The sequence below is a fragment of the Trachemys scripta genome, chromosome 9, assembly GCF_013100865.1.
Source record: "Trachemys scripta elegans isolate TJP31775 chromosome 9, CAS_Tse_1.0, whole genome shotgun sequence".
NCBI lineage: Eukaryota > Metazoa > Chordata > Testudines > Emydidae > Trachemys > Trachemys scripta.
In genome coordinates, this window is record NC_048306.1 from 69392586 (window position 1) to 69418118 (window position 25533).

The window sequence follows — 25533 nt, forward strand, 5'->3', positions numbered from 1 at the left end:
TAGTAATGGCTCACTGAAAGCACATGATGGAAAAACTAAGTTTAAAGGGCCAGATCCTGGGTGGTGAAAGTTGTCCTAGCTCCACTGACTTCAGTTGGACTATGATGAGTCACACAAGTTCAACATCTGGCCCAAGATGAGCTTTTTTTTTTTTTTTTTAATAGCACTAAGTGGCCTATACAGAGAGGAAACTGTTTATGGCTCTCTCCAAAGAAATATTTTCTCAGAAAGGGTAAGATTTAAGGACCACCGGCATTTCTGATTGCGTAACTGCAGTACAGTTTTCTTCTTTAACCATTCTTTACACATTAATTCCTTTCACTACTCTATTTCCTAAAATAATATCTCCACGTACTCCATTTATTTCTACTTTTAATGTTTAATCTAATGTTATGTTTAATCTAAACCATTAATACAATTTGCATCCACTGAAAATAGAAGCTCCTAGGCCCCAAATTCCTCTGCTAACTCCCTGCTTGGATTCCTCTTAACCTGGCTTCTGTCCTTCCCACTCCTGACAAACTGCTCTCACAGTGGTTTCTAACGACCTCTGCCTGGGCAAGTCACGGGGCCCTCTTCTCTATTCTCACCTTTCAGTTTGCCAGCAGCCTTCAACAAGAGCTGATCACTCCTCCTGTACACCATCCTCCCTTGGCTTTCTCAGTCCTGTCCAGTCTTGGTTCCTCTATATTCCCTTCCAACCATTTTTGGAATTTCTCATAGTGGCACCTTCTCATTCCCATTTTCTTTTGCCACTTGGGCCTGTTCTACATTCGGGGGGGAGGGAGGGAGTCGATGTAAGATACACAACTTCCGCTACGGGAATAGCATAGCTGAAGTCAACGTAACTTATTTCAACTTATCTCCCGTCCTCATGGCGCGGGATCGACAGCCGCGGCTCCCCCGTCTACTCCGCTACTGCCGCTTGCCCTGGTGGAGTTCCGGAGTCGATGGGAGCGCATTTGGGGATCGATCTATCGATCTCCGATAGATCGATCGCTACCCGCCGATTCGGCAGGTAGTCTGGATGTACCCTTGGTTTCCATAGAGCTAAGTATTTGACCTGTACCTTTTCACTTTCTTACCTTATCCCTAGATGACTGCATCTAGTTCACATGGATTCAACTATCATCTCTCTGCCAGTGATTCCCAAATCTACTTCTCCATACCTAGCCTGCCCCCTTCAACTCAGCCCACCTTGTACAGAGGATCAGACATATCTGAGATGGACTATGGCCATCTCAAGCTAAGCAGGGACAAAAGACAGTTTCAAATTTTTCCTTTTAAACCTCATCCTCCTCTGGAAGTGACAAACTAACAGAGAAAAGGACTCTTATTCCAGAATAAGAGTGTCTATGCAGGGAGTTATATAGTTATATTGCTATAGCTATACATATTTGGAGAAATTTCTCCATATAGACAAACCCTTAGTTCTGAAGGATTTTTCCTAATAAATAGATCAACTAAAATCCATTTATTGCTGTACCTTAGCTTATAGGGCCCTTAAATGCATGTAATTTCTGAACATCACCAACCAATTAAGTGAGATTGGGTGGCTCAATGTTTTATTGTTGTGTCCTTGATAATACAAAGCTCTAGCCAAAATCTTGCTTATGCAAAACAGGCTTTGAAGGCACAATAACATGCCTCATGATTTTCAAGCCCTGAGGCTAAAGGCAGCAAACAACCATTCATTCTTCCATCTTGAAACATGTTCCTAACTTAGTTCAAAGGCCTGAAAAACAACATGCCCTAGCTACTTGTCTGCACACCTTCTGAAAGGCTTTTCCCTTGTAACAACTTGCTAGGTGATCAAGTTGCATGTTGAAAAATATTTAAGGTGTTTGGAGGTTCTTGGGTTTGTGTAGCTTTTAAAAAAAACAAACAACAAAAAACAGAACTATTAAACTGCTTCAAATTATAATCAAAATGAAATATTATGAATAACTCCAACAGCAATGTTTACCCATTTAAGATTGAAATATTTAAATTATTTACATGTCTAAGTCACAACTTAGTACCGCATATGCTGATTATTACAGAGGATGTGTTCTTAACTTTTGTTCATTAAATCGGGGGGCGGGGAGGATAGGAGGAGCAGCTGTATGAGGAGAACAGAAGGGCTGGCGTATATTTTCATCTCTTCCTCCTCAGTTTTCATTTCATACAAAGTTAATAATTTATTAATTGTCCATTACTTATTTACAAACTTAAACAATGAAAGTTAAAAAAAATACTATTTTTCATAAATATTGACCAATGTTGGAACAAATAGAAACTTTAAAATGTTGCGCATTAAAGTTTTTAACCAGTTGCTTGCTAACGAAGTAGTTTTTTGTATAGCCTTATTCAATTTGCTTTTCTGCTAAGTTTGAATATTGTTGTTAAGTCAGGAAAAAACCCACAAATTTATGAAAAAGAAAATAAGCCTACTCAAAATAACTTTGCAGTTATAAAACAAGACTGCTTAAGACACTTGACTACTAGAGGTGGTAAAAAGTGCTTACTGCTTTTGAGGTTCTTGAACTGTAATAACAGAAGTGATAAAATTTCTATTTGTTAGGAGTCTAGGGGATTTTTAATCTCATTTTTTTCCACAATATGTGCTTTTAAAAGTTGGAAAGTGTCCCCTTACCTATATTTAAATCTTTTTATTGCTTTGATGTATACATATGCTAGCAATTAAATACACACACATCCTATTATTTCTAAGAAGAAAAGCAGATATTCATCAGCCCAGTTTAATTAATAGTGGTAGAATTATAACTCAGCCTTGTTAATTATTCACATCATGAAACAATAAATGGAGCATTCGATAAAATATGTAATAGAGCATACAGGAATACAAGGGAAAGAATTCAACTCTGCCCACACTTCGTAGGGGAAAAGTGAACAAGGCAGAGAGAAAAAGTTCTATTTATATATATCAGAGAAAGAAGATAAAATCCTCATTTCAACAAAGCAGTTCCTAAGCAAAATGAAAATCAAGATACAGAGAATGAAAGTACAAGTGAGTTGTGCCTTTACCAGATGGTTCCATTTCAGAATCTGTGGCTAGGTCTTCACTACAAAAGAAGAGGTGTATTTTTACGTTGTTAGCGATCTTGGTGCAAAAATCTTAGTGGAGACAAGGTTCAGGCAGCGAACCCACTTCCCTCCCCTCCCCTCCCCCCACCCCATCTCAAAGAAAACAAAAACAAAAAACACTCAACTGTAAGATTTTTTTTCTTCTAATGACAAACTGAAGAACACATCTATGCTATTCAACTACTGAAGCAGCTGGGCCAATCACTCTTGGCTACTTCCATAAATTCTGACCACAGCATGAAAGGAAACCCTCAGAGTTAAAATCCAAAACTAAAAACAAATAAAGGATGAAAGAATCAATTTTAGGGTGCTCTGCACTGGTAGAAGCTATAATAGAAAAAGGTTCAGATAAGAAAAGACTTCATTTTTCCTTAAAATGTCACCCTATGAGTCCAAAGGACGTTGCGGTGAAGTAGCAAACAAGTAATCCATACTTTAAAGACTAGACAGACACGTACATGGGAAGGAGAGAATTAAGACAGTACCAAATTATTCCAACCTTGTTTTCATTTTCATTTTTTTTTCAAAACCCTATAATATTCTATAGACATTGCAGCTTGTAATGCAAAAGCCTACATTGAAAGGCATAAATGGACTAGGAGAATGGCCTCTATTTAAGGGGATGGTTGAGGTTTCCCAGACGTGTTGTGTTTATCTTGGAGCAGGGCGAGTTGAATGAAAAGAGTTGCTAAACTATTTCTGCATACCTGAATGGGTAATTTCCAGGACCCACTAACTGGACATCACCTGTGCCTACACATGAATTACTTTTCTTGGCCTCCCTCCGATTGTGCAGCTCTGCACATGCACCTTCTGACATTCAGGCACCTCCTTAAAACCTAAGGAGCTCCCTGTGGCTTATTTCCTGTTGTCTAGAGATGAAAGGAACTAAAATCAGTTGAAGATTATTCTCTCATTGGGCAGGTTTTGATTCCTTTTGCGAGGACAGTAGGCCGGAGACTCGTTGAACAGGCTTCCCTTAGAGCAGGCTCTGGTTTGAGTCATTTAAATAAATAGAATTGATAAGGCTCTTCTCCATAAAGTAGCCTCTTTTAAAGGAAAGGCAACTAAAAAAAAAGCTATAAGATTGGTCTGTTGTATATTGTTTTAGCCATAAGAATCCCCTCTCTGACAAAAATGAGGCACGGCTCTGGATGTAATTTGTATTATTCTAAATGTAGCATCAGAGATGAACAAAAGAGTACACTCCATAAAACAGACCACTGCAGATGGGTCGCAGCCCTCATTCTTGGCTTCTGAAGATCATTTACATTTCTGTAGACACCTACACACAGCACAAGAGGCATGAGTGGAATAAACTGAAGCTTGAACCAACACTCAAATCTCTTCAGGAATGCCTCAACTTCCCTACTGAGAAGTCTTTTTGGTTCTTCCTCCCCTTCTACAAGGATGTTTGTCCTTTCTGCAATTCCTGAGATGGTGCCATCCAGCCTTGAATGCTTCATGACTGTCTCTAGTTCAATAGCTTGTGAAGGAACGTGGGAACCTCGTTAAAAAAAATAATAAATAAATAAACAAACAAACCAACGATTCTGTGAAAAAAGGCCAGAAAAAATTATAATCATCTAATCGGATCTTACATATAAAACAGTCCATGATGTGCGCTGTGTGTTAAAGCGATAGTCTCTCTCCTCCCCCCCCCAACACTGAATTATTTTAATCTATTATAAAAATGTAGTTAGAAAATATATATTTAAACACAAAACAAATTGAAATGTTAATAGGATACCTTAATTTTAAACAAAGTGGATAAAAATCCATCCTTAAATAAAAATCAGATTTTTCTTTTTAAAAATAAAAAAGGTTGAAAAATTAATTTGAAATTGACAATCTACCTTCAAGCCTAACCTTATCATAATCTGTTACAGCCATTAAATAAAACATATTCAAGCAGTGTGTGTTTGCTATCAATATTAGACCAGTAAACTGGTTGAAGTCACTGGCTACACATCTGGATCCAGAGTTTTTTAACTCTGGTTTAAGTCCTAAACCAGCTTTAGACTCTCCCTCCTGCAGGTGCAGAGAGTATTTTCTTTCTTTCACTCTATTCAGCAAGTTCAATTCAATCACCAGTTCATTCAAATATTTGAGAAACTGATTGAGAGCTAAAAAAGCAGGAAAGCTTGTTTTCTGCTTCCAAGCTATGAATAAAAATAAGGAGTTTGAGGATGAGATCTACTAGTACTAAAATCTTGAAAGACATGATAACCAGAAACAATCAGTTCCATTCATTAATTACAAACAATACTTTATTTGTTTAAGGAATCAGTTTTAAAGACAAGCGTGTTTTGATAAATTTACTGTTTATAAGTTCATCCACTATATTTCAGACAAGGTGGGTGAAAAGTAGTTTCATTTACTGGACCAGCTTCTTTTGGTTAGAGAAAGCTTTTGAGCCACAAAGAGCTTCTGCTTCTATTCAGAGACACTGGATTCATGGCTTATTACAACTACCTGTAAGCCACTAACACCCTCTTTTTGTCCTATGACTGCTGAGATGCTATCAGGCCACTCTGCCTTAAATGGTCCTATGCAATATGTGCTAACTACTTACGCTAAGCCATCTGTTCTGCCTTGCATTTTGGTGTGACACTGGAAGTACCTTTCCCAGACGTAAGAAAGAACTCTCTGTCACCAGGGTGGATAAAACTTAATGTTTAAAATAAAATAAAATAAATAAAAATAAAAATGGATTTTTTTTAGTTTAAATTGATTTTTTTTTTTATAAATCTAAAGATAGTTTTAATTAAGATATCTCATCATGGAATAGGGATTATAAAGTCTAATTCGATAGTATGAGACAATATATTCATATAACGTTTAAGAAAAGTTTTGTAAATGAGTTCCAATAGTTCATGGATTAGGGACCCAATCTTATGGGGTTCCAGGGGCTTCTGTATAGATTACCTAGCTTAATCTTTCTATCTACCCAATGGGATTCAGTGCTCAGTCTAGAAGATACCATCAGAGATGCTTAGTTTTGCAGTTCTCAAACTGTGGATTTGTGTCTCCAAAGATAACATGCTTGTTAACAGCAAAAATGTTTTTAAATAAATAATAGAGAGAGGTGAGAAATAACAGACCTCAACCCTATTGTCCCTCTGCACATTTGTGTACACAGTCAATCCCTTACTTCTCTCTAAAAGTGCAAAGTTTCAGAAAGTTAAATGAATAGAAGATTGTTGGGGGTGGAATAGATCTGGACAAGGAGAAGTCTGGAGATAAATGTGAGAAGGAAGGGACAGGCAGTAGAAACAAAAGTGAAACTGTTTGAGCAGCATATTTCAGAAGTCTTGAGGTCTTTCTGAGTGTAGCCTTCATTGATTTGAGATCTATTATACCATTCTCTCACTAGAAAGGAAAACCTATAATTGCAGTAGGCCATAAAAGAGACCCAGTTTGGGAATAAGAACCATTCAAGAAATACATGTTTACTGATGATGTTTTAAAGAAAGTCACACCAGTGAACTGGTGGAAGTCACTTAAGCACTTGGATTCAGAGACTGTTGAAGTGATAATCTCACTTTTAACAGCAGTAGCTTCTTCTGGCAGTGTGGAAAGAATGTTTTCTTCCTTTGGACTAATTCATTCAAAATTGAGAAATCATTTGAGACCTGAAAATGCAGGAAAGCTTGTTTTTCTTTTCCAGATTATGAACAAACAGGAAAATGAAGGGGAAGACGAATGAGTTAGCTGCAGAAGCCAATATTTTACGTTTCTCATATCGACCTGGCTGACATAGTCGATTTAATTTTTGTACTTTTAAAGAAAATATTTCATGTAACTATTTTAGTTTAAAACAATTTTAACAAAAACAAACCTGTTTTTAAAAAACTTGAATGTTTAACTAAATTCAAAAATTCATACGCTTGTTTTGTTAAAATATTATATGTTTGCTGTTGAAGAAAAAAAAAAAAAACACAGAATGCATAATGTTGTTTTAGTTAAATAAAACCATTTAAATGTCTGTCTGATGATGTTCTCCTCCTAATACAGCATGGCAAGAATATCCTCCAAATATTAATGATTAACCTGTTGAATTGGAGATATTTATGAAATCATTGGGAGGTGAACTATCTGTTTCAATTACCTTTGGTAAATGAAATAACTAGACAATCATTCATCTTCTGATATAGCTGCAAAACTAATATGAAAAGTTTTCAAAATAAATCACTTTAAAAATGTATAGTGTGTACCTTCTAAATATGAAACCCACATCTCTGAGTTGTGAAGAATATGTATTAAGGTTATAATAACCAACAAGAATGCACTATTACGTAGAAATCCATGATTAAAGCAAGTCTTCCTGACTAGTGATTTAAATCAAATCCACCCTGTCTGTCGCTAAAAAAGCTTGTGTCTCTCACCAACAGAAGTTTGTCCAATAAAAGATATTACCTCACCCACCTTGTCTCTCTAATACCCTGGGACCGACACAGCTACAACTACCCTGCATCCAGAACATTTAACATTGTTTACTTGTTAAATAAGGTTATTTAAAAATGCTATTTTAGTGCATTTTTAACAATTAAAATTTCCCTCCAAATGCAGCTTGACACAAATCGAAAGTAAAAAGTTATTGTAGTAAGAAATCCATCAGTCACCATTTCTAACATAATAAAAAGGTAAGTCACAAATCTGAATACATAATTTTTAAGCTATATAACTGCTTTAGTGCATATAGATACTGCGTAACCCCCTGGTGAGCAAGTAGTACCAAAATTGGTGCAGAGGTAAATGCTTAGTTGCAAATCATATGTTTTTAATGGTTACCAACCAATGAGAAATCAACCGCCCTTACGGAATATGACAAATACAAATGCAAAACTGATTATTTAAATCAAGGTTCCCTACTTGCTGATTTAAAAAAAAGTGATCAATTCATCCTGATTCTACCACAGTACAAAATCCATCATTTTCTCATATTCTCTAGAGAGAGCTTGACTTGAGAATTATTACTGATGAGTCACCTACTGTACTGTACCCCTTTGAAACAAACAAATCCTAGGTAAGTATTAGGAATACTTAGCCACAACCACTGAGACACTCCCCTATCAGATTTCATTTCTAAGGGGACAGAGGCAGGAGAGAGGGAGAGTACATGCAAAAATCTTTTTCCAAGTGACACCAACTGTCATTAAGGGCACAATCTAGCGTCCATTGACTTCAGTGGAAAGACTCCAAGAGACTTCAGAGCAAGTCAGGTCAGGCCCTAGCAGAACTACAAAAGATAAGGAACCTTTTTACTGAAGAAGGGAAAAAAAAAAAAACAAAAAAAAAACCCAACACCAACTCACCACCACACAGGGTAGAGGGCTATTTCATTCCCTGAATAGAGAAGGTTGTGGAGGTTAAGTTTGCATTGAAACAGACTATGGATCTTAAAAAAAAAAAAAAAAAAAATGTTCAATAGCATGCAGGACTCCTTTTTATTATTGATTAAAAAAGGAGACTCTCCTAAAACGCATGCCATAGATGCTAAAACTGCTGATCTGCAAAGCTGTTTCTAGACATGTCTCTTACAGAGCTAGAAACAAAATACCGTATATATACTTGTTCATATATTTTTGGTAAAAAAGTGACGCATCAAAGAGCGGGGGTTGGCTGATAAACAGGTCTACACCAAAATTTGATGATTTTAAACTCTATGGCATCATTTAATTGAATATCTAATACACTGTCATTTTGTTTACACACTATATATCTGCAAGCACGGAGCCCCTCAGTGCCCTGTGGCCATGGTTCACAGCCAATGGGAGCTGAAGGAAGTGGCGCTCCACTTCCCGCAGCTCCCATTGGCTGGGAACAGCAAACCGTGGACATTGGGAGCCGAGGGGCTCCGTGCCTGTGAACACTCCAGATAAACAAAACGTCCAGGCCCGCTAGAGGCTTACCCTAACGGGCCAGGAGCCAAAGTTTGCCAACCCCTGAAATATAGGGTCGGCTTATGAAAGGGTCATACAGGTTTTGCTATTTTTACCTAACCATCTTGGGGGGTCGGCTTATAAATGAACAGGCTAATGAACAAGTATATACGGTAAGTCTGTCAATAGGATTTTTTTTTTTTTTTAAATCTAAGTTAATAAGAGTATTTCTGATGATGCAGGTGTCTCTCTCAATTCCGTTCCCCATTGCTTTGGGAGAATGGATTGTTAGAACTTCTAATTCCTATCTCATTTTTGGTTCATTTTTTCCCCCTCCCATGCTGCAAGAAGCAGTTGAGTTAAACAAAGCAGCTCTCTTATTGAGTATGTGTGATCAGGCTTCTAACTGGAGTCCAAGAAGATGTCTGAAGTTGAGGGGTAGCTACCTTTTTTCCCTTATTTTCTTGAAATTCATGGTTTCAAAGAAACTGTTGGTGATGCGGATTGCATATTTCAGAATTCCTATGACTTAGAAACATCCACCCACATAGCAATTGAGAAAAAAAAAAAATCTAGATAAAAGCAAACAAGACATAAATCAAATTGGGGGTGCGGTCTTAAGAGCTCACAGATTGCATCTTTCCAGCTTCTGACCTGCGCAGACATTCATGAGGAATAAATTTCTGAAACCAATAGAAATATTTGGAATTTGGTTGCAAAGACAGACATTTCTACAATACTTCTGCAAATGAGATTTGTTTCCATTCTTGTATTAAGCAGATCAATTTTTGCATGCAGAGTTTATGTACTTAATTTCTGAATGAGGGATATTATCTCACCCCCTTGCCTCTCTAATATCCTGGAACCGACACAGCTACAACTACACTGCATACAACAATAGAATTTTAAAGGTAGCTGACAGAATATATACGGGCAAACCTATTATGCATTACTAGCAAGAAGATTTAATCAATTTTACAATTCAGATACTAAAAATATTAGGTTTTTAGTCAATCATATTATGATTAACAGTTCCATATACACACACACACGAACTTTTCACTGTCCTCCCAACCCTGTAGTGTATTATTGTGAAGAATACAGCACTTTCCAATTACTCTAGTTTAAATCTCTAATGACAGTCTTCAAAGAATGTGACCTAGATATATCAAGCATAATCAGAGAGAATACATATCAAGTCATCTTTTAGTTAAGAGTGCCAGGCTTATTTAAATCTCCTTTATCTATTCACACCTCTGTTTTTGTTCAGTTTCCCACCATATTTAAATAGATCAAAAGAGGTATTACACAAGACTCTCCTCTTCACCACTGCTATTTTGTAACATTCAAACTGCTATAATTGTTTATAATCAAAATCATTCATTTACCAAAACATGGAACAATTAAAAACAGAATTAACCCTATTCAGTTTAGTGAAGATGTACACTTTCAGACTATATTTCAGAGACAAAGTTCCAGTTTTCAGCATTCTGACAACCTGGAATTGTAGCCATAGTTATTTGTATTTCAACTCTTGCCATAAAATGTAAGAGACGATTTATTCTAATAGTAAGTCACAATCATTTTGCAATTTGAGCTTTTCTTTTTATGAGCTACCCTTTAAATTAAATAAAATAGTTTAGAGGTGATTTAATTATAAATGCAGGATATGAATAATTAAATTAGCATGTATCAAGATTTTTCATCTAGCAGGTTTATTATAGTAGTCCCAGTAGTAGCACAGTGTAAAGAAAAAAAAAGCTAAAAAGAAAAACTGGAAGAAGAAAAAAAAGAGCAATTTAAAAATCAGTGTGAATATCATTCTCTTTTTACTATGAGAATGTTTACATGACAACAAGATCCTTATTGCTTAAGGAGTTATTCATTCATGCTTATTCTGTACTTAAAGTCCGATGTTAACAAACAGGATTCTGTGTATTATATAATCACAGCATTCAACTGCAATGACAAAGAGCACAGGACAAAAGAGCAAGTGGAAAAATCCTGCTCCCCTCACTCAGGACAATAGGATGCACAACAATGTGAATGGATTCTGTGATAAGTAGGCAGCAGGAACTCTAAGGAAGAGAGCCTATTTTCCAAAATAAGCTATCCTAAGTAATGAAGGAGGAGGAAAGAAAAATATAAATGAATGAATTTACAAAAGTGTAATGATTTCTACTGTGACCATTTTTCAAAATTATCTACGGCATCTAAAGCTTACAGACTGCCAGCTTTTCTATTTTGAGCTCTACTTGATTTTCAAATTCAAATACAAAGATCTGTTCTAGGATGAAACTTGGTACACAACATCTAAGTCCAAAAGCTAATTAGTTTTGGAGAAAAAAATTTTTTTCACCTGAATGTCATGAAAAACAGAACTTTGAATTCAAGACTGTTTCCTTGCGACTTTATTTTTAAAAATAGTTTCTACAATCAATACTGAATTTAGTCTGTTTTCAAAAGTAAAAAATAATTCCCTTCCTTTACATGTGCGCGCGCACATACACACACACACACACACACACACACACACACACACACACACAAAGTCACAGCAACTTTATCAAAAGGATATTCAAACGTGAATTTAATTAGCCTCAGTGCTGGTATTCAAATTTTTGCAAAACCATTATAAACTGTATGTTCCTAATTGAAAATTTCAAATTGAGCTGTTCACCAGGCTACATCCCTTAAGTTATACAAGTAACAGAATACAATGAAGATCTTGGTCAGATTACATTCCAACTCCACAGGTGTTGGTCGCATATGTTCTTTAGGGTTCTACATCCCAGCTGTTAAATGTATAAAACCGATCCAGAATAAATATTTTTACAATCATCAGCTAAAAAAGGAGTGTCATCCTTAACTTTGAATTTCATGTTTGTTTTTCTAATTTAAACATGATCCTAAATATGATTTTAATACTAACTGAATACAAAACCTGTGTATCACAGGATGCTATTTTATTGCCTACTTGATCTCTGATTACATAGCCCCAATTTATAGGGCTCTATAAACCAGAGGAAAAAAATCTTGAAAGCAATTTTCCTAAACTGCCATGTAAGTCAGAAGTCCAGGCTAACAGTTACATGTATCTACAGTATCTACATTAAAGGAATAGGTCTGCAGTTTGAATAATGAAAAAAATATGTAAAGAGTGCAGAATATACTAATAATTTAACAAACTGCAAGCACACAGTGACACACAGGCTAGGTTTTAGCAGATGATTAGTTGAGGGGGGAACAATGTGCACATACACTATGAAACACCCTATTTAGTCTATAATAATACTGCTGTAGCATGTATAACTTGCATATCTTGCTGATGTTCAAGTTACTGCTGCCCCAGAGCTACAGAGGCTTCTGAACCTTTTGTCTTTGGAAGTGCTTCAGTTTTTTTAATTGCATGTAGATAAATGTGTTACATTTTTAAAGTAACTCCTTAAGTCCACAAACTTTTTTAAATTATGAATTAAACTTAGAAGAAAGCTATAAAACTATTTTTAACTGCAAGTTAGAGAAAAAGAGGTATTTGAAATTTTTTCTCAATATATTACACAAGAATTTCAAGATGTACTGAGTCACAAAACATTTGAAGTATGAAGCCATCAACTATCAATTGCTCATCTTCGTACTGTTGCCAACTGTGAGAGGCTCCTCAATACCACACCAGAAGCACAGGAAGAAGTAGTTGCATCAGCTAATTCTGCACAGAGAAATCCCAGGAGAAGACAAGTGAAACTTACAAGTATCTTATCAGTTTCACTATACTAGAGTTTACAGCTACCAGAAGAGGCAGGACACAGAAAAGAGAAAAACTAAGAGTGGTACATACACAAGTAGATTATTGTTCCTTACTAAGAGCACAGAGAGAAAGAGCGAGGAAGAGAAGAGGAAAGACTGGCGGGGGGGGGGGAGGGAATGCAGTTGTCTGGCACAGGTCTTAAAAATTATGTGTCAGCTCACCAAGGTTGCTAGTAAGTGCAACCACACAGCTACAGGCTCCTTCTCTAGAAAGAGGGGGGGTGCGGGGGAGTAGCCAGAGCACTAGAAGTTCTTTCTGAGGAAGGAAGGATTAGAGCAGCTGGAACCACTGTAAAGGAACTCAAAGAACAGGGTGGCATTTAAACTGCTGATCCTTTAACAGGCTGGGAGAGGAGCAAGAAGCAGAGGACCCTGGTATTGAGAAACAGCTAAAAGTTTGAGCCCCCTGTAAACTCAGGAAAGCAGCAGGGCTTGGGACAGCAGCAGCAAAGAGGTATGGGGACAAGAATATGGATGGAGGCAAGGAGGACAGAGAAACAGAACAGATTTGGAAACAAGTGATTTGTTCAGGGGGAAATCTATTAGAGTGGACATAACTGATTTTTGAGGGAGATGCACAATGGAAGATGTTTCAATATAGTTAAATGTGTATAACATGCATGGCTTGGGGGGGGGAGAAAGGGAGGGAGGTTGTGGCAAGGTGGCAAATGTTTATTCACCTGCTAATGAGAAGCTGGAAAATGCTCAGAGTACTGATCTGACAACTTGGGACAACAAAATATTTTGGTCTAGATAAATAAAATCTAGACAAGTAATTTAAACCTTTTGGGGATGATAGCTGTCCTATGAAATATAAATATATATTTTATATAATGCAATCATGTGTATAACTCCTTGCCAATTTTTGGGCTTAAAGAGTTCATCATAATGCATATGAACAAGGGAGCCAAAAAAAGGTTGCATAAGATTGTCTCTACCCTTCTCTGCTCCTACTCACCTCTATCCCCTGCCCTGACTCCTGCCCCTTTCCTCCTCCCTGAGTCACACCCAGGTCATATCTCCTCCAGTCTAGCCCCCACACCTCTTCTCACCCATCTGATCCTCTCTCTGCATTCTGATCAGGTTGCTTCCTCCTTCTCCTTCACAGTGTCTGGGGTACCAGCAAAGAGAGCAATGAAAGCACAGGAGAGAGAGTCTCCCTGCCCTCAATTCTTTTTAGTGCCAGATCAGTGCAGCCCTAGCAGCCTGAAGAAGGAATTTCAGGGGAAGTCCAGCTCAGTTCTAGGATGGAGCATGCTCCCTTGGCTCTGTGGAAATGGTGCATGCACAACCAGATCACCCACAGAATCTGTGTGGGAATGGAGTATGTGCCATGCAGATGGAATCTGCAGAGAAGTCATTTAACTGTCAGCCTCTACAACTCTACTACGTGTGTAGTAAACAGATTTTTCAGGAACCTACAACATAGTCAATGTTGAGCAGATTTTTTCAGGGAAAGCAAAAGGCACACACCCCTTGCCACTGCGGTAATACCCTGGCCAAATTTTAAGTCCTGCCCAAAGGCACGACTAGTCTACATATACTGATGAGATAAAATAAGACTATCTTAATAATAGATTTGCAATTATTACTTATTTGAACAATGTTAAAGTAACAACTATGGGAAAGGGTGTATTGTTTTTCTTCCAGGTATTTGCAATTCACATTTCTACACTAGGCTCACCAGTTCAGGTAAAAGGAAAATCCTACATATGATTGTTAAATGTTCTATCACATCCACTCCGAGTGGTGTTAGTACTTACACCAAGCAAAGCAGCAATAAAAATATTCACTAAGTACAGTTACAGTCAAATAAATAGTATGAATTTGTCCAATTATGTTGTAAATGTTCACTGTACGGTGATTGCTAGGAGTTAAATACATGAAAAACTGCAGAGATCAGGAAGGGTGGTTAACATTTAGATTGGAGTTGTCTATTCATAATAGAGACCTTGGAGCACAACTCAGTTGTATAAAATATCAATATTATACAGCAATACATACTTAGTGGAGAAACTGTTTTATTTAAAAAAAAAAAACACAACACTTTGTATTTCTTCAGTGTATACTCCGTATTCAGTTTCTATTTGGCAGATCCATCACATTGGTTGCAAAAGTATTCCTTGTCCTAGGCACACCTTGTAATGACAGTCTTAATACAACAGGCTGACAAATTTTGCCTAGACTATTTTTAATTTGTTCATTTTTAAACATTTTAAGCTTATAATCACAGAGTCCATTCTACACCATTTGCTTCTTCCGCAGTTTGCAGATACTTATAAAATTGTCCTTTGCTAAATTATATTTAGTATCAATATCAGTCTAAACACAATTTTTTTTTAAAGCACTTTGCAAACATTACCTAATTAACCTCACAGCAACCCTGTGAGGTAGATACACACATTTTACACATGGGCAAAATGAGTTAGAAAGATTAATTCGTTTGCCTGTGGATACAGGAGTCAGAACTGGCCACAACTAAGCTTAGAATTTAGGAGCTTCTGAATCTGATCCCCACTCCCATGTTCAACATAGACCACACCTCTTTCTTTTACATCCTCTCCCCCACACCCTCTCCCTCCACTCACTAGGTCTTTTATTATGTATTCTTAAAGATTAAAAGAGTGAGGTAAAAGTGCAACTAAAAAGCACTTTAGTCTCAGCAACAATATTTAAGCAGATTTCACAGAGTGAACCACGTCACCATAACTGTTCACAAAACAGGACACCCCTGCCCCCGTTGCTTGGACAAGCTTAGTGTGTCAAGTCTGAAAAGCATCCATGACTCAAGAAGGCAGTGTCAAATGATAATTTTGCTTCTGGAAGCAATAGCATATTTAAAATCAAAATGAACCAAAACATTCATTTAACACTTCTGAGATTTAATGTGGCTGTAATATTTTCCAAAACACTTCCCACGTGGAAAAAATATTTTCAGTTCTAAGAACATACCATCTAGCTTACAAAAATCACCACACCAATCTAATTACAGAAACCTCCTCTATAAGAAATAAGCTTCAACGGTTTAATCACCGTTCCAGACTTTATCCAACCTATTTTTGTTATAAGTTAAGTAGGGACCATGCTTAGGTCTATTTTTGGTTTATTTTTCCACCAGACCCTTAATTGTGCAATATTTGAAACGGCAGCTATCAAAAGATTAACTCAGTGAGTGAACCTGGATCTTCTTCCCACGCCTCAACAAGCACTCCACACACTTTAAGGGCTCTATTTGAGAATAGGATGTGAACGTGCAAAGAAACAAGAGAAAAACGCCGTTCCAAGAAAACAAGAGAACAGTACAGACCGCACCTTAAGCTATCCCATTAGGACACAGTTCAGTGGTCTGAACAACCTCCAACACCTAGGTGCCTGATTTTTGCTGGCCTTTTGGGCTCAGTTCTAAGTGGGCGTTTCTACTCGTTTAAACGCCTTTTCCCCCTCCCCCCTTCCTGTGCACTCACCTTCTCTCTGGCTCTGGCTCTTGCCCAGCTATTAGACGTCCTCCCGCCTCTGGAAGCTGATGCTGGCATATGCACTCAAATCGTCGCTAGAGTGGCTACTCCCACAAGGCTGATTAGGGGCTTTGGGCGGCGGCGGCTGCCTCCCCCCCAGCACAGAGGTGCCCTCCTGGGGGTGGTGGGGGTGTTGGCGACGCTGATTAAAATCCTTCACTAAGTCCAGGTCGATGTAGTTGAGTCCGTTCTCAAAGCCACCCCCGGCCCCGAGGGGCGGCTGCTCCCTCCTGGCGGCCGCCCCCAGCTCCCCGGAGGCAGGCCGGAGCCAGACGTTCTCGAAGGAGGCCGAGCTGTGGCGTTTCACCTCCTCGGCGCCCCCCGCCCCGTAGAGCAAGGGCGCGTTGAGGCCGCCGCTGCCCGCCGTGCCGCGGGCGTTGCTGGGGGTGGAGGAGAAGGTCTCGGAGCTGTGCCGCCGGCGGCCCCCCTGCGGGTCGGCGCGGATCACTTTGGCGCTCTGATTGCGGCCGGGGCTGGGGCTGAGGCTGACGCGGGTGAAGGCGCTGTTCACCCCCGGGCCTCCCATCAGGGAGGAGGAGCGCGGTGGCGCCGCTGCCAGCTCGGCCGGCGGCTGCGCCTGGGCGGAGGCAGGGGCAGCAGGGGGGTTCTCCGGGACGGCACGGCCCGTCCGCATGTCGGCGTAGTTGAGCAAGAGCGCGGGGGACGGGGGGTCGGCGCAGCCCGGGCAGGGCCCCCCGACACCGCCCCCCTGTTCCATAGTCACATAGTCCCGGCTGCTGAGGGCAGCAGCTCCTCGGCCTGGCCGGGCCGCAGCTGCCGCCCGGACGGCTGCGAAGCCGGCTTGGCAGGCAGCCCGCGGCGGCCCCAGCTCCATGTTCATGTACTCGGAGCCTTCGTCCCCTCGGGGCCGCGCGGCCGACGGGAAAGCCGGCTTGTCACTGGCCACGAACTCAATGTTCACGTACTCGCCGGGGCTCTTGGGCTCCGGCGGCAGCAGCAGCGGGGGCTGCTCCCGCGCCCGCGGCAGAGTGCTGGCCTTGGGGCCGTCCAGGGACAAGCGGGTGGGTCTGGTCAGGCGGCTCCTGCTCTGCGCGGCCGCCTGACGGGTAGGCTGCTGCGGCGGGGGCTGCGCCTGGTAGGGACCACCGGCGCCCTCTTGGCCCCCGCCTCCCCCGAGGCTGTCGCTGCTGGTGGAAGAAGACGAGTCCTCCGCGGCGTAGAGCAAGCGGCCGGAGCTGAGGGAGATGCGCAGCTGGGGGCCGCTCTCCTCGGCTGCCCGGCGCTGCACGTGTTTGAAGGAGCGCGGCAGGGAGAAGTAGGAGTAGATGGGCTTGTGTGGGGGCTCGGTCGGGCCCTGCGCCGAGGCCTCCTCCGGGCCCGGCGGCTCCGAGGTGGCGAAGTAGCAGTCCGGGGGGGTGCTGGTGGCGGAGCCGCTGGCTGGGGACATGTTGATGTAGTCACTGCCGCTGCAGGGGAGCTTCCCTTCGCTGCTCTCTACCGAGAGCTTTGGGTGGTGGCCAGCCCCATTAGTCCACATTTTGCCGTAGCCGGCAGGACCACCGTCAGGCGAACAGCTGCCGCTAGGGGACATCATCATGTACCCATTGGAGTCCACCATGGCTTGGGCGTGGCGACCCCCCCTGCCAGGGTTGATGATCTGCTGTGGGGCTGACACGCTCTTGGGGCTCATGGGCATATAGTCACCACCTTTGGGTGTGCCACCACTGCTGGGCACAGGGGCCACCCCAGGCGACATTGGCATGTAGCCGTCATCAGTGTGTGGGGTGGAGTTGGTCCGGTGGTGGCTGCCCTCCAAGTGGTGCATCTCCAAATGCTCCTCAGGATAGGAGTGAGTGGGCACAAAGGCAGAGTGCCGGTAGGAGGGCAGCCGGTTGCCACCACAAGGATAGGAAGGCAGCATTTCCGTGTACTCCTCAATAGAGGCCACTGAAGACTGTGAGGGTGTCTTCTGGTGGGAGATGGTGGGTGAGGTGCCTGCAGAGTGAGTCCGCTTCCTGAAGCCCTTCTCCAGGTCAGTTACCTCCTCTCCACCACTCCGGGGGCAGCATGGGGTGCCAGGATAGCGGCACTGCTGATGCTGTGGGTGGCAACTGCGAGGGATGAAGTGGCCATTGGGAGCTGCCAAGCTGCAGGACGAGGCAGCCTTGCCCCCCATACAAATGTAGTTGTTGAGCTCCTCATCCCCCCGTGCTGGCGGGGTGTGACCCAGAGAGTCTGGAGTCACACTGCGAAAAGAGCTGCGGAAATCACAGGGGCTAGAGCCATATTCGTCGGAGGAGATGAAACCACCATCACTGGGGGAGCCTGATACCGAAGCACTGGACCTGCGTGGGAAGAGGCAGTCTGAGGTGGAGCCATGGCCACTGGTGCTGCTAGATGACAGGCTGACTGGACTGGTGGCTGAAGGGGAACAGCGTGAAGAAGGCATTGGGATGGAGCGACTGTGGTTGAGTGGAGGGTGAAGCCTGGAGTTGCCACGGTGCCGATGTGAGTGGGTCCGGTTGGCACTGGGACTTACTGGGCTGCCATCCACAGAGGCAGGCCTGGACATAGTTCCTTCCCCATCACTAGAGGCTCGGACTCGGAAAGAGCTGGGTTTGCCCCCTGTTCCTCCTCCACCACCACCACCCCCAGCAGGGGAGGTAGCAGTCACACTCTCAGTCCTGGACCTGCGACTGAGCCCCACCTGGCTGGGTGGGGGGTTGTTGACATGGTGTCTGCTGCGGAGGGGCACAGAGATGGGATTGGAGCAGTTGGAAGAGGACTGGCTCTTGCTGCGGGGCCGGAATTCCTCACTCATGGCCCGCATGGCTTCCAAGATGGTCTCATGCATGTTCTGTGCCACCACTGAATCATCCACCTGCATCCAGAACTCACCAGGCCCAGTCACCGCTGAACGCCCAACCTCTATGAAAAAGAAGTTCTCTGAGTGGCCACAGCGGCGGATGTTGAGCAGCTGCAGTACCACAGCAGCTGCATCTGAGTTCAGCTTCACAAAGCTGATGGTTTTGTTGGTCAGGCACAGGCGGTAGATGCCGATCAAGTTCTTGGTCTGGCCCAGACCTTTAGGTTTCAGGATCACTTGCCAAACCTCCTTGAAAGCTGGACCAGGCACCACCTCGCCATAGCTATCGTCACCTGTCTCCCCCAGCCCTGCACTGCCACCCCCAAAGGAGACATCACTGTGGTGGTGGTGGTGACGATGATGATGGAGGTGGTGGTGGCCCTTGGCCCGATTGTGCAACTGCAGCAAGGCTTGGTACCAGCTCTCCTGCTCAGGCTCGCTGTCAGCTGCAATGGCAAAGTGCTCGTCCTTGGTATAGAGGGCCACCAGGTGCTTGTTCTTGGAGTCTGCCCGTTTGTTGATGTTGAAGCAGCTCTCCAGTGGGATGGAACGCTTGGGGGCTCCTGACTTATGTCTCCATTTCTTCTCATTCTCATAGTACTCCAGCCGGGCAGGTCCTGACTCGCTGGCTGCCCTCAGCACGAAGAAGCGTTTATGCATGCTCTTGGGTTTGCGCAAGTAACCCACCTTCCTGACATCTGAGAAGAAGCCCTCATTATTATCCGTGGGGCTAGCCATAGTGGAAGGAGAGGTGGTGGTGTTTTTACTGCAGCTATCAGCCCACAGGCCCCCAAAACTGCCAAACAAGGCAGAAAAAAAAACCCACCTCTTAAAATACAATTCATGCAACAACAATCATAATAAAAAAGCAAACTAGCTCGGAATCCCCTCTCCAAAACGGGATGGGGGGAGGGGATACTGGCAGGGTGAGAGCAGCTGTTCAGTGGCAGAGGCAGCTTCCAGCACCACAGCAGCGTTTATATTGCTGTTTATGCCCAAATCACCCTCAGGAGGGTCAATATATCCTTAAAGAGTCCAGTCTCAGTCAGTCCAGATGAAAGTCTAGCTCTCCCAGCAGCCGCCGCCGGGGAGGAAAAGAAACGCATCTTTCAGTCGTATGGGTCGGATTCCTCTGTAGAGAGGAGCAGGAAGGGGGGTCCCCCTTGCTTTGCTCCAAAACACCCTCCCCTTCACAACTTCGCCTCAGCGAGCGCAATCTCTGTAACAGATTAAAGATCCTCTGGGTAGCGGTTTGTTTTGCAAAGTCCGGGGCTTACACCCCAAAACACACGCCTCTTCTCCCCCCCTAAAAACACAGCCCAGCCCAAAAATCAGCGCCGAGGCTGCTGCTTCTGCTTATGCGTGAGGAGGCTGGCGACCCCATTCAGTCCCATCTCGTTAGGAAGAGAAAGTGCCATTTCAACACAAAATGCAACCAGGCAGCAGCAGCAGGGGAAGCAGCCCAAGTGGGGAAGGAACATCCTCTCTTCCTCCTCCTCCTCATTCCAGTCGGGAAAGGCGCCGAGGCCAACAGCAAAGCCCCCTCCCCTGCCCCAGGCTGAAGGCGGGTCTGGGGCTGCCTGGCTGACTTCTCCTCCTCCGGCTGCTTCTCGGAGTTTCGGAGCGCCCCAAACCCAAACAAGCGGCGGTGTCTGTGTTTATGAGTCCGGCCCCCTCCAGCCGCCACCGAGACTCAGTCTCACTCCAAGGAGAGAAACACGTGACGGCGCCAGTGCGTGGACCATCCCAGCAGCAGCCGAGGGAGGCTCCAACCTAGCCTGGTGCCGCGGCATTCCAATCCGCCCCCTCCTCCCCGCCCGCCGCTCCTTTCATTCAGTGCCGCTGCGGCTGCAATTACCTTCGGGCCCTGAGCAGCTCTGCGCCCTGGGGGGCCGCCTGCCTATTGGCAGCGCGGCCTGTCCCTCAACTCCTCCACGGGGGGAGGTGCCCAGGCTAGGTTGAGGAGTGGAGCGTAGTAAAAAGGCGTAGACGCCATTCACTGGCGTGTTATTTATAAACTAGGGGCTTGTGAGTGAATCTCTGCAGTGTGGCAACTTTGATCGAGGCGCTGCTGCTGCGTTGTAACCACGAGGCTCCCTCCTCCCCCCACCTTCACATTCAAGCTGCGTCTAAACTCCAGTGCTGCCTGATCTGCAATATAGACATAAGGGTGCTGAAAATCATCCCCCCCCTGCATCCATCCCAGCTCTCCACCATATTAGTGCAATTGAGACTTCCCTTTCAAAGCGGGTAAAGATCGAAAGAAGTTAATGCAACCGCTGAATTCAAAACAGAAAAGTCCCCCTCTCCCGAACCCCCTCCCTTTCCCCAAACCCTTCCCACTCAAACAAATAAAATCCATCCGCAAACCGTTCACGAATGTCTGTGGCATTGGAGATTTCTGTAACATAATACAGAGTGACCCTCCTGTGCCGAAGTAAGATTGTTGTCCTCTGGGCGGCTCAGAACATTGAGCTGAGACTATCCCCGTGAGCAAAAAATTAAAATAAATAATGCAACTTTATGTTGCATAATGTTTTCCATATAAATCGGATCCCAAAGTTCGGTACCGTTTTAAATAATATAAACTCAAAGAAGACCATAATAGAAAAGGGGTATGAGAAATCAAAAGAAGAGACACGGTTGGGGCTGGGAATTGAAAACAGGATGCATAGTTTTGAGACCGATTTTGACTGCAACATTGACAATATAAGATTTTTGTGTGGTTTTCATTTTTGGGGATGTTTACAGTTCAAACTCAGCAGTGAGTGATTTTATTATTTTTGTTTCCTATTAGCATGGAGCCACAAATCACAGATTTTATCTTTTGTCGACGCAGTTGGGCCCTGAATAAAGACTTTTATTGATGAGTGGAGATTTATCATTGCTGGAAATGCAAAGCTATGCTATCATTGTATTTTACAGAAGAATTGTGTAGTAGAGATTCCCTGTAGAATTTCTCCAATGTGGTGTCAAGCAGTTAAATATATTTCCCGAAATCATTATATGCTAAATTAAACTGAATATTCAACATGATTTGCCGTTTACAGTACTGAAATGTGCTGTATGCGTAACTTTTATTTCACTGTAAGGTGAAAGACGATACGAGAAGTGTTGCAATCCAATTCTAAAAAAATAAATTACTCAATGCTGCCATCTCCAGGACAGTTCATTAAAACATCTTTGAACATCTTTTCTCTTTTCCACTCCAAATATAGAGTGCATATTTATAGGTTCCAGATTGGTTTGGGTTTTTTTAATGGTCTCTATACATTTATTGGAACATGAATTAATCTACATATTCTATACAGTTTAACAGTTCTTTAATATGCATGTTGTTGGCAATATATTTAATGAACAGACTGTTATTGATATGATACGTTTAGTTTGATAATTTATATGAAAAAATGCAATAACAACGTTCGTAACTACTTTCAATATTGAATTACAATGCAGAATTTTAATTTTATTTGCATTTATGTGGGGCCAAACATGGAATAACTAATACAAAATCATTAGGTAATGTTCATCTATTGCAAGGAATATTATCAAATGATCATTAGTTGTAAAATAATTTTAAATATGAATAATCTAAACAAAAAATGAAATGTTCTCATTGAAATATTTGCAGCAAAATTTGAAGAGCTTAGAGATGACAAGACGCATCATTGCAGCCTTAATGTCTATTCCTCTTAGAGTTATTAATCTAGATAAAATGCCAGTTACATAACTATTATATTATTATTTGTATTGTGCAATACATAGGAACAGAGTCAAATTGTTAAGAAGTGGTCAGGAATGCACCTATATGGCTTTCTCTTTCCCATTGTCAGTGCCCTAAATACTCACCCTTTGCAAAATAGTTAAGCAAAGAAACAAGGAGTTATACCAAAAATAAATCAGCTTCATGTACACTGGATTTCAGCACATTATGGACCAAATCTTACCTTATGGTGTGTATGGACAGGGTCGGGAGCTTCCTCACCCCCATCCCCAAACTTCATTGAGCTGCTGCTCGGCAGAATTTCAGCCTTAAATGTCTGTTGAGAACAGTGATTAGCTACCACGCCAGCCAGTCAATGAAGAATTCCAAGGGGTATGGCTTGTTGACCATAGGGCAAGGCCAGACCCCAAAGCCAGCTAGTGTACATCCTGCATACCACAGTCTGTGCTAGTGGGTGGTGCACACTGCTGCTTTTCAAATTGGTGCAGCTGTCTGTGACAGCATGACTTTTGTACCCCTTCTCCCTGCTCCCAGAGGCACATGCATCTGTGTAGACATCCAACGTAGATTTGGCTATTGTTGAATGGATAAGTTTTGAAGATGTGTTATGTTTCTGGTAATAAATAACAATGTATTAAATTTACTGTATACAGTGCTTTTCCTTCCAAATGATCCCAATGTATTTCATAAATAATATTGGGAAATACAACACTGAAATACAGTCACTTTTAGGTGGACAGACATCTGGCATGCAGCATGCTGCACAAGAATGATGGAGAAGAGATTTGGAACAAGAATAATGGAGTAAACTTTTACACTCTAAAAAAAGAGTCATGAGATCATTCATGTCCACATTCAGCAGATAGGATTGTCCACTCATTTATCACCAACAACAAACTTACTTTGCAGATATCAAGATTTTGTATTCTATTTCTGATTTTCAAATTGAGTGTTTCCGTAACTGTCCTCAAACATTTTTATACAGATTTGAGCCCTTCATTTGATACATTATAAAAGGGAACATCTTATACCTTTATCAGACTTTCAAAGCTACAACTTTAGTGGACAGTTTACATCCCAGCAGACACCATCTTGGAGGAGTTTCCTAGCTGTTTTAACTTGGGACTATAGCATATTAAACTCTGAAATATTCAATTTTTTTTATAATCTAACAATATTCAGGTTTGCAGGACAGCACACCAAACAAGCAGGATGTGTCTCTGCCTGTATCCTTTCTATCCTCTTTCTGTGGGGCTAGGTCTGTTTTAGCACACATAGATGATACACAATTCCATTTTGGTGGTTGTGGCAGGATCCTTAAACCAACACAATTATATTTCTCAAACACCTTCACCCTGCACAGAGGTTACACATATTTAAATATGCCAGAACTAACTATTGTTATAGAGACAATAAATTTATTCATTATGGAGAAATGAAGGAAATATAATAATGTACCAGATTCTGGCCCATGCTAAAGTTTCATTGTATCATTCTGTGAGCACAAAGGGTCTACAAAGCTGCCCTAAATAGGTAGCTGAGGATTAATGTGGCATGGGGTGATCTATGCCATCAACTCCTACCATATCCCCACCAAACCCAATATAGTGGGTATGCTGAGGAGAGGGTCATGGGCCAGAGGAACCTAGTGTGTTGGTGGTCCTGGGCTAAAAGAACAACCTATAAGAGGGCCATTGCAAGCCAGCAGAATTTAAAGAAGCTGTAGTGTAAATTACTGTGGGGACTAGTGTGGCCTAAAGCCACCTTTGTGTACACACACACACACACACACACAGTGGTTTGAGCATTGGCCTGCTAAACCCAGGGTTGTGAGTTCAATCCTTGAGGGGGCCACTTAGGGATCTGACACACACACACACACACACACACACACAGCATCAAGCAGAGATCTGACATACATGACTTTCTAGCCTAATATGTTTAATTTTTCCATTTGAAATATTGACAGGTCAGTCAACAATTCAAAGTCTACATATACCCTCAGTGCAGTGAGAGCCCATTACATATTTATCTTTATTTATTTATATTTATTCAGGTGAATTTCAGTCCCTATGTTCCCCGGCTTTCACAAGTTTCTTTTGCTCTCTCTTTTCTCAACTCCCTTTCACTCCCTTGACATTTCTTCTTAAGACTTTGCTCTCTTTTCTACTGACCTTTCCTAAGTGACTGTTCCCTGTTCTCTCCTTGTAAAAAGGGATCCTGCTCCTGTCAATTTTCTAGGGCTGATTCAGACTCACTTACAGGGGCATAAATCAGGAGTAACTTCACTGAAATCAACAGAGTTACACAGTTGTAAACTAGTTTGAGATAAGAATCAGGTCTTCCCTCATCAGCTATCCCAATTCTAAATATAGCAGGATCTTCTGGTCCCAACTGCTATTCACAATTGCAAAGAGACCTTCGGATCCCAACTGTCATGGTAGCTTCTAATTTCACCTGCTATTCCTAACTTTTTCAGGACTGTCCTATACCAGCTGCTTCTCCCAACTCTCTGTCCTGTTTCTCCTGTTGAAGAGACTTACAAAATTCTAGCCCTAAATGACACCACTGGGAAAAAAAAATGTAGATCAGGAAAGCCACGTTTTCTAGGCATTTTTTTCACCTCATGTCCTAATGGCTTGATCCAACCTCCATTGATCATATGATCATATGAACACTGCTACCAAT

The 25533-nt window shown here is 42.1% G+C and overlaps 1 protein-coding gene across 5 annotated transcripts in view; it reads right to left on the reverse strand.

The window, feature by feature from the left end:
* The window catches only part of IRS1 (insulin receptor substrate 1), a 78777-nt gene extending 57870 nt beyond the window's left edge, over positions 1-20907 (reverse strand). For all 5 annotated transcript variants that reach the window (XR_004647086.1, XR_004647085.1, XM_034781321.1 and 2 more), the window contains exon 1: positions 16244-20907. Coding sequence is in view for 3 of the 5 variants with exons in the window: in XM_034781321.1 (XP_034637212.1) it covers positions 16275-19859 (3585 nt within the window). In the remaining 2 variants the exon portion in view is untranslated. The remainder of the gene's footprint in view (positions 1-16243) is intronic.
* Between the last annotated feature and the right edge of the window lie 4626 nt (positions 20908-25533).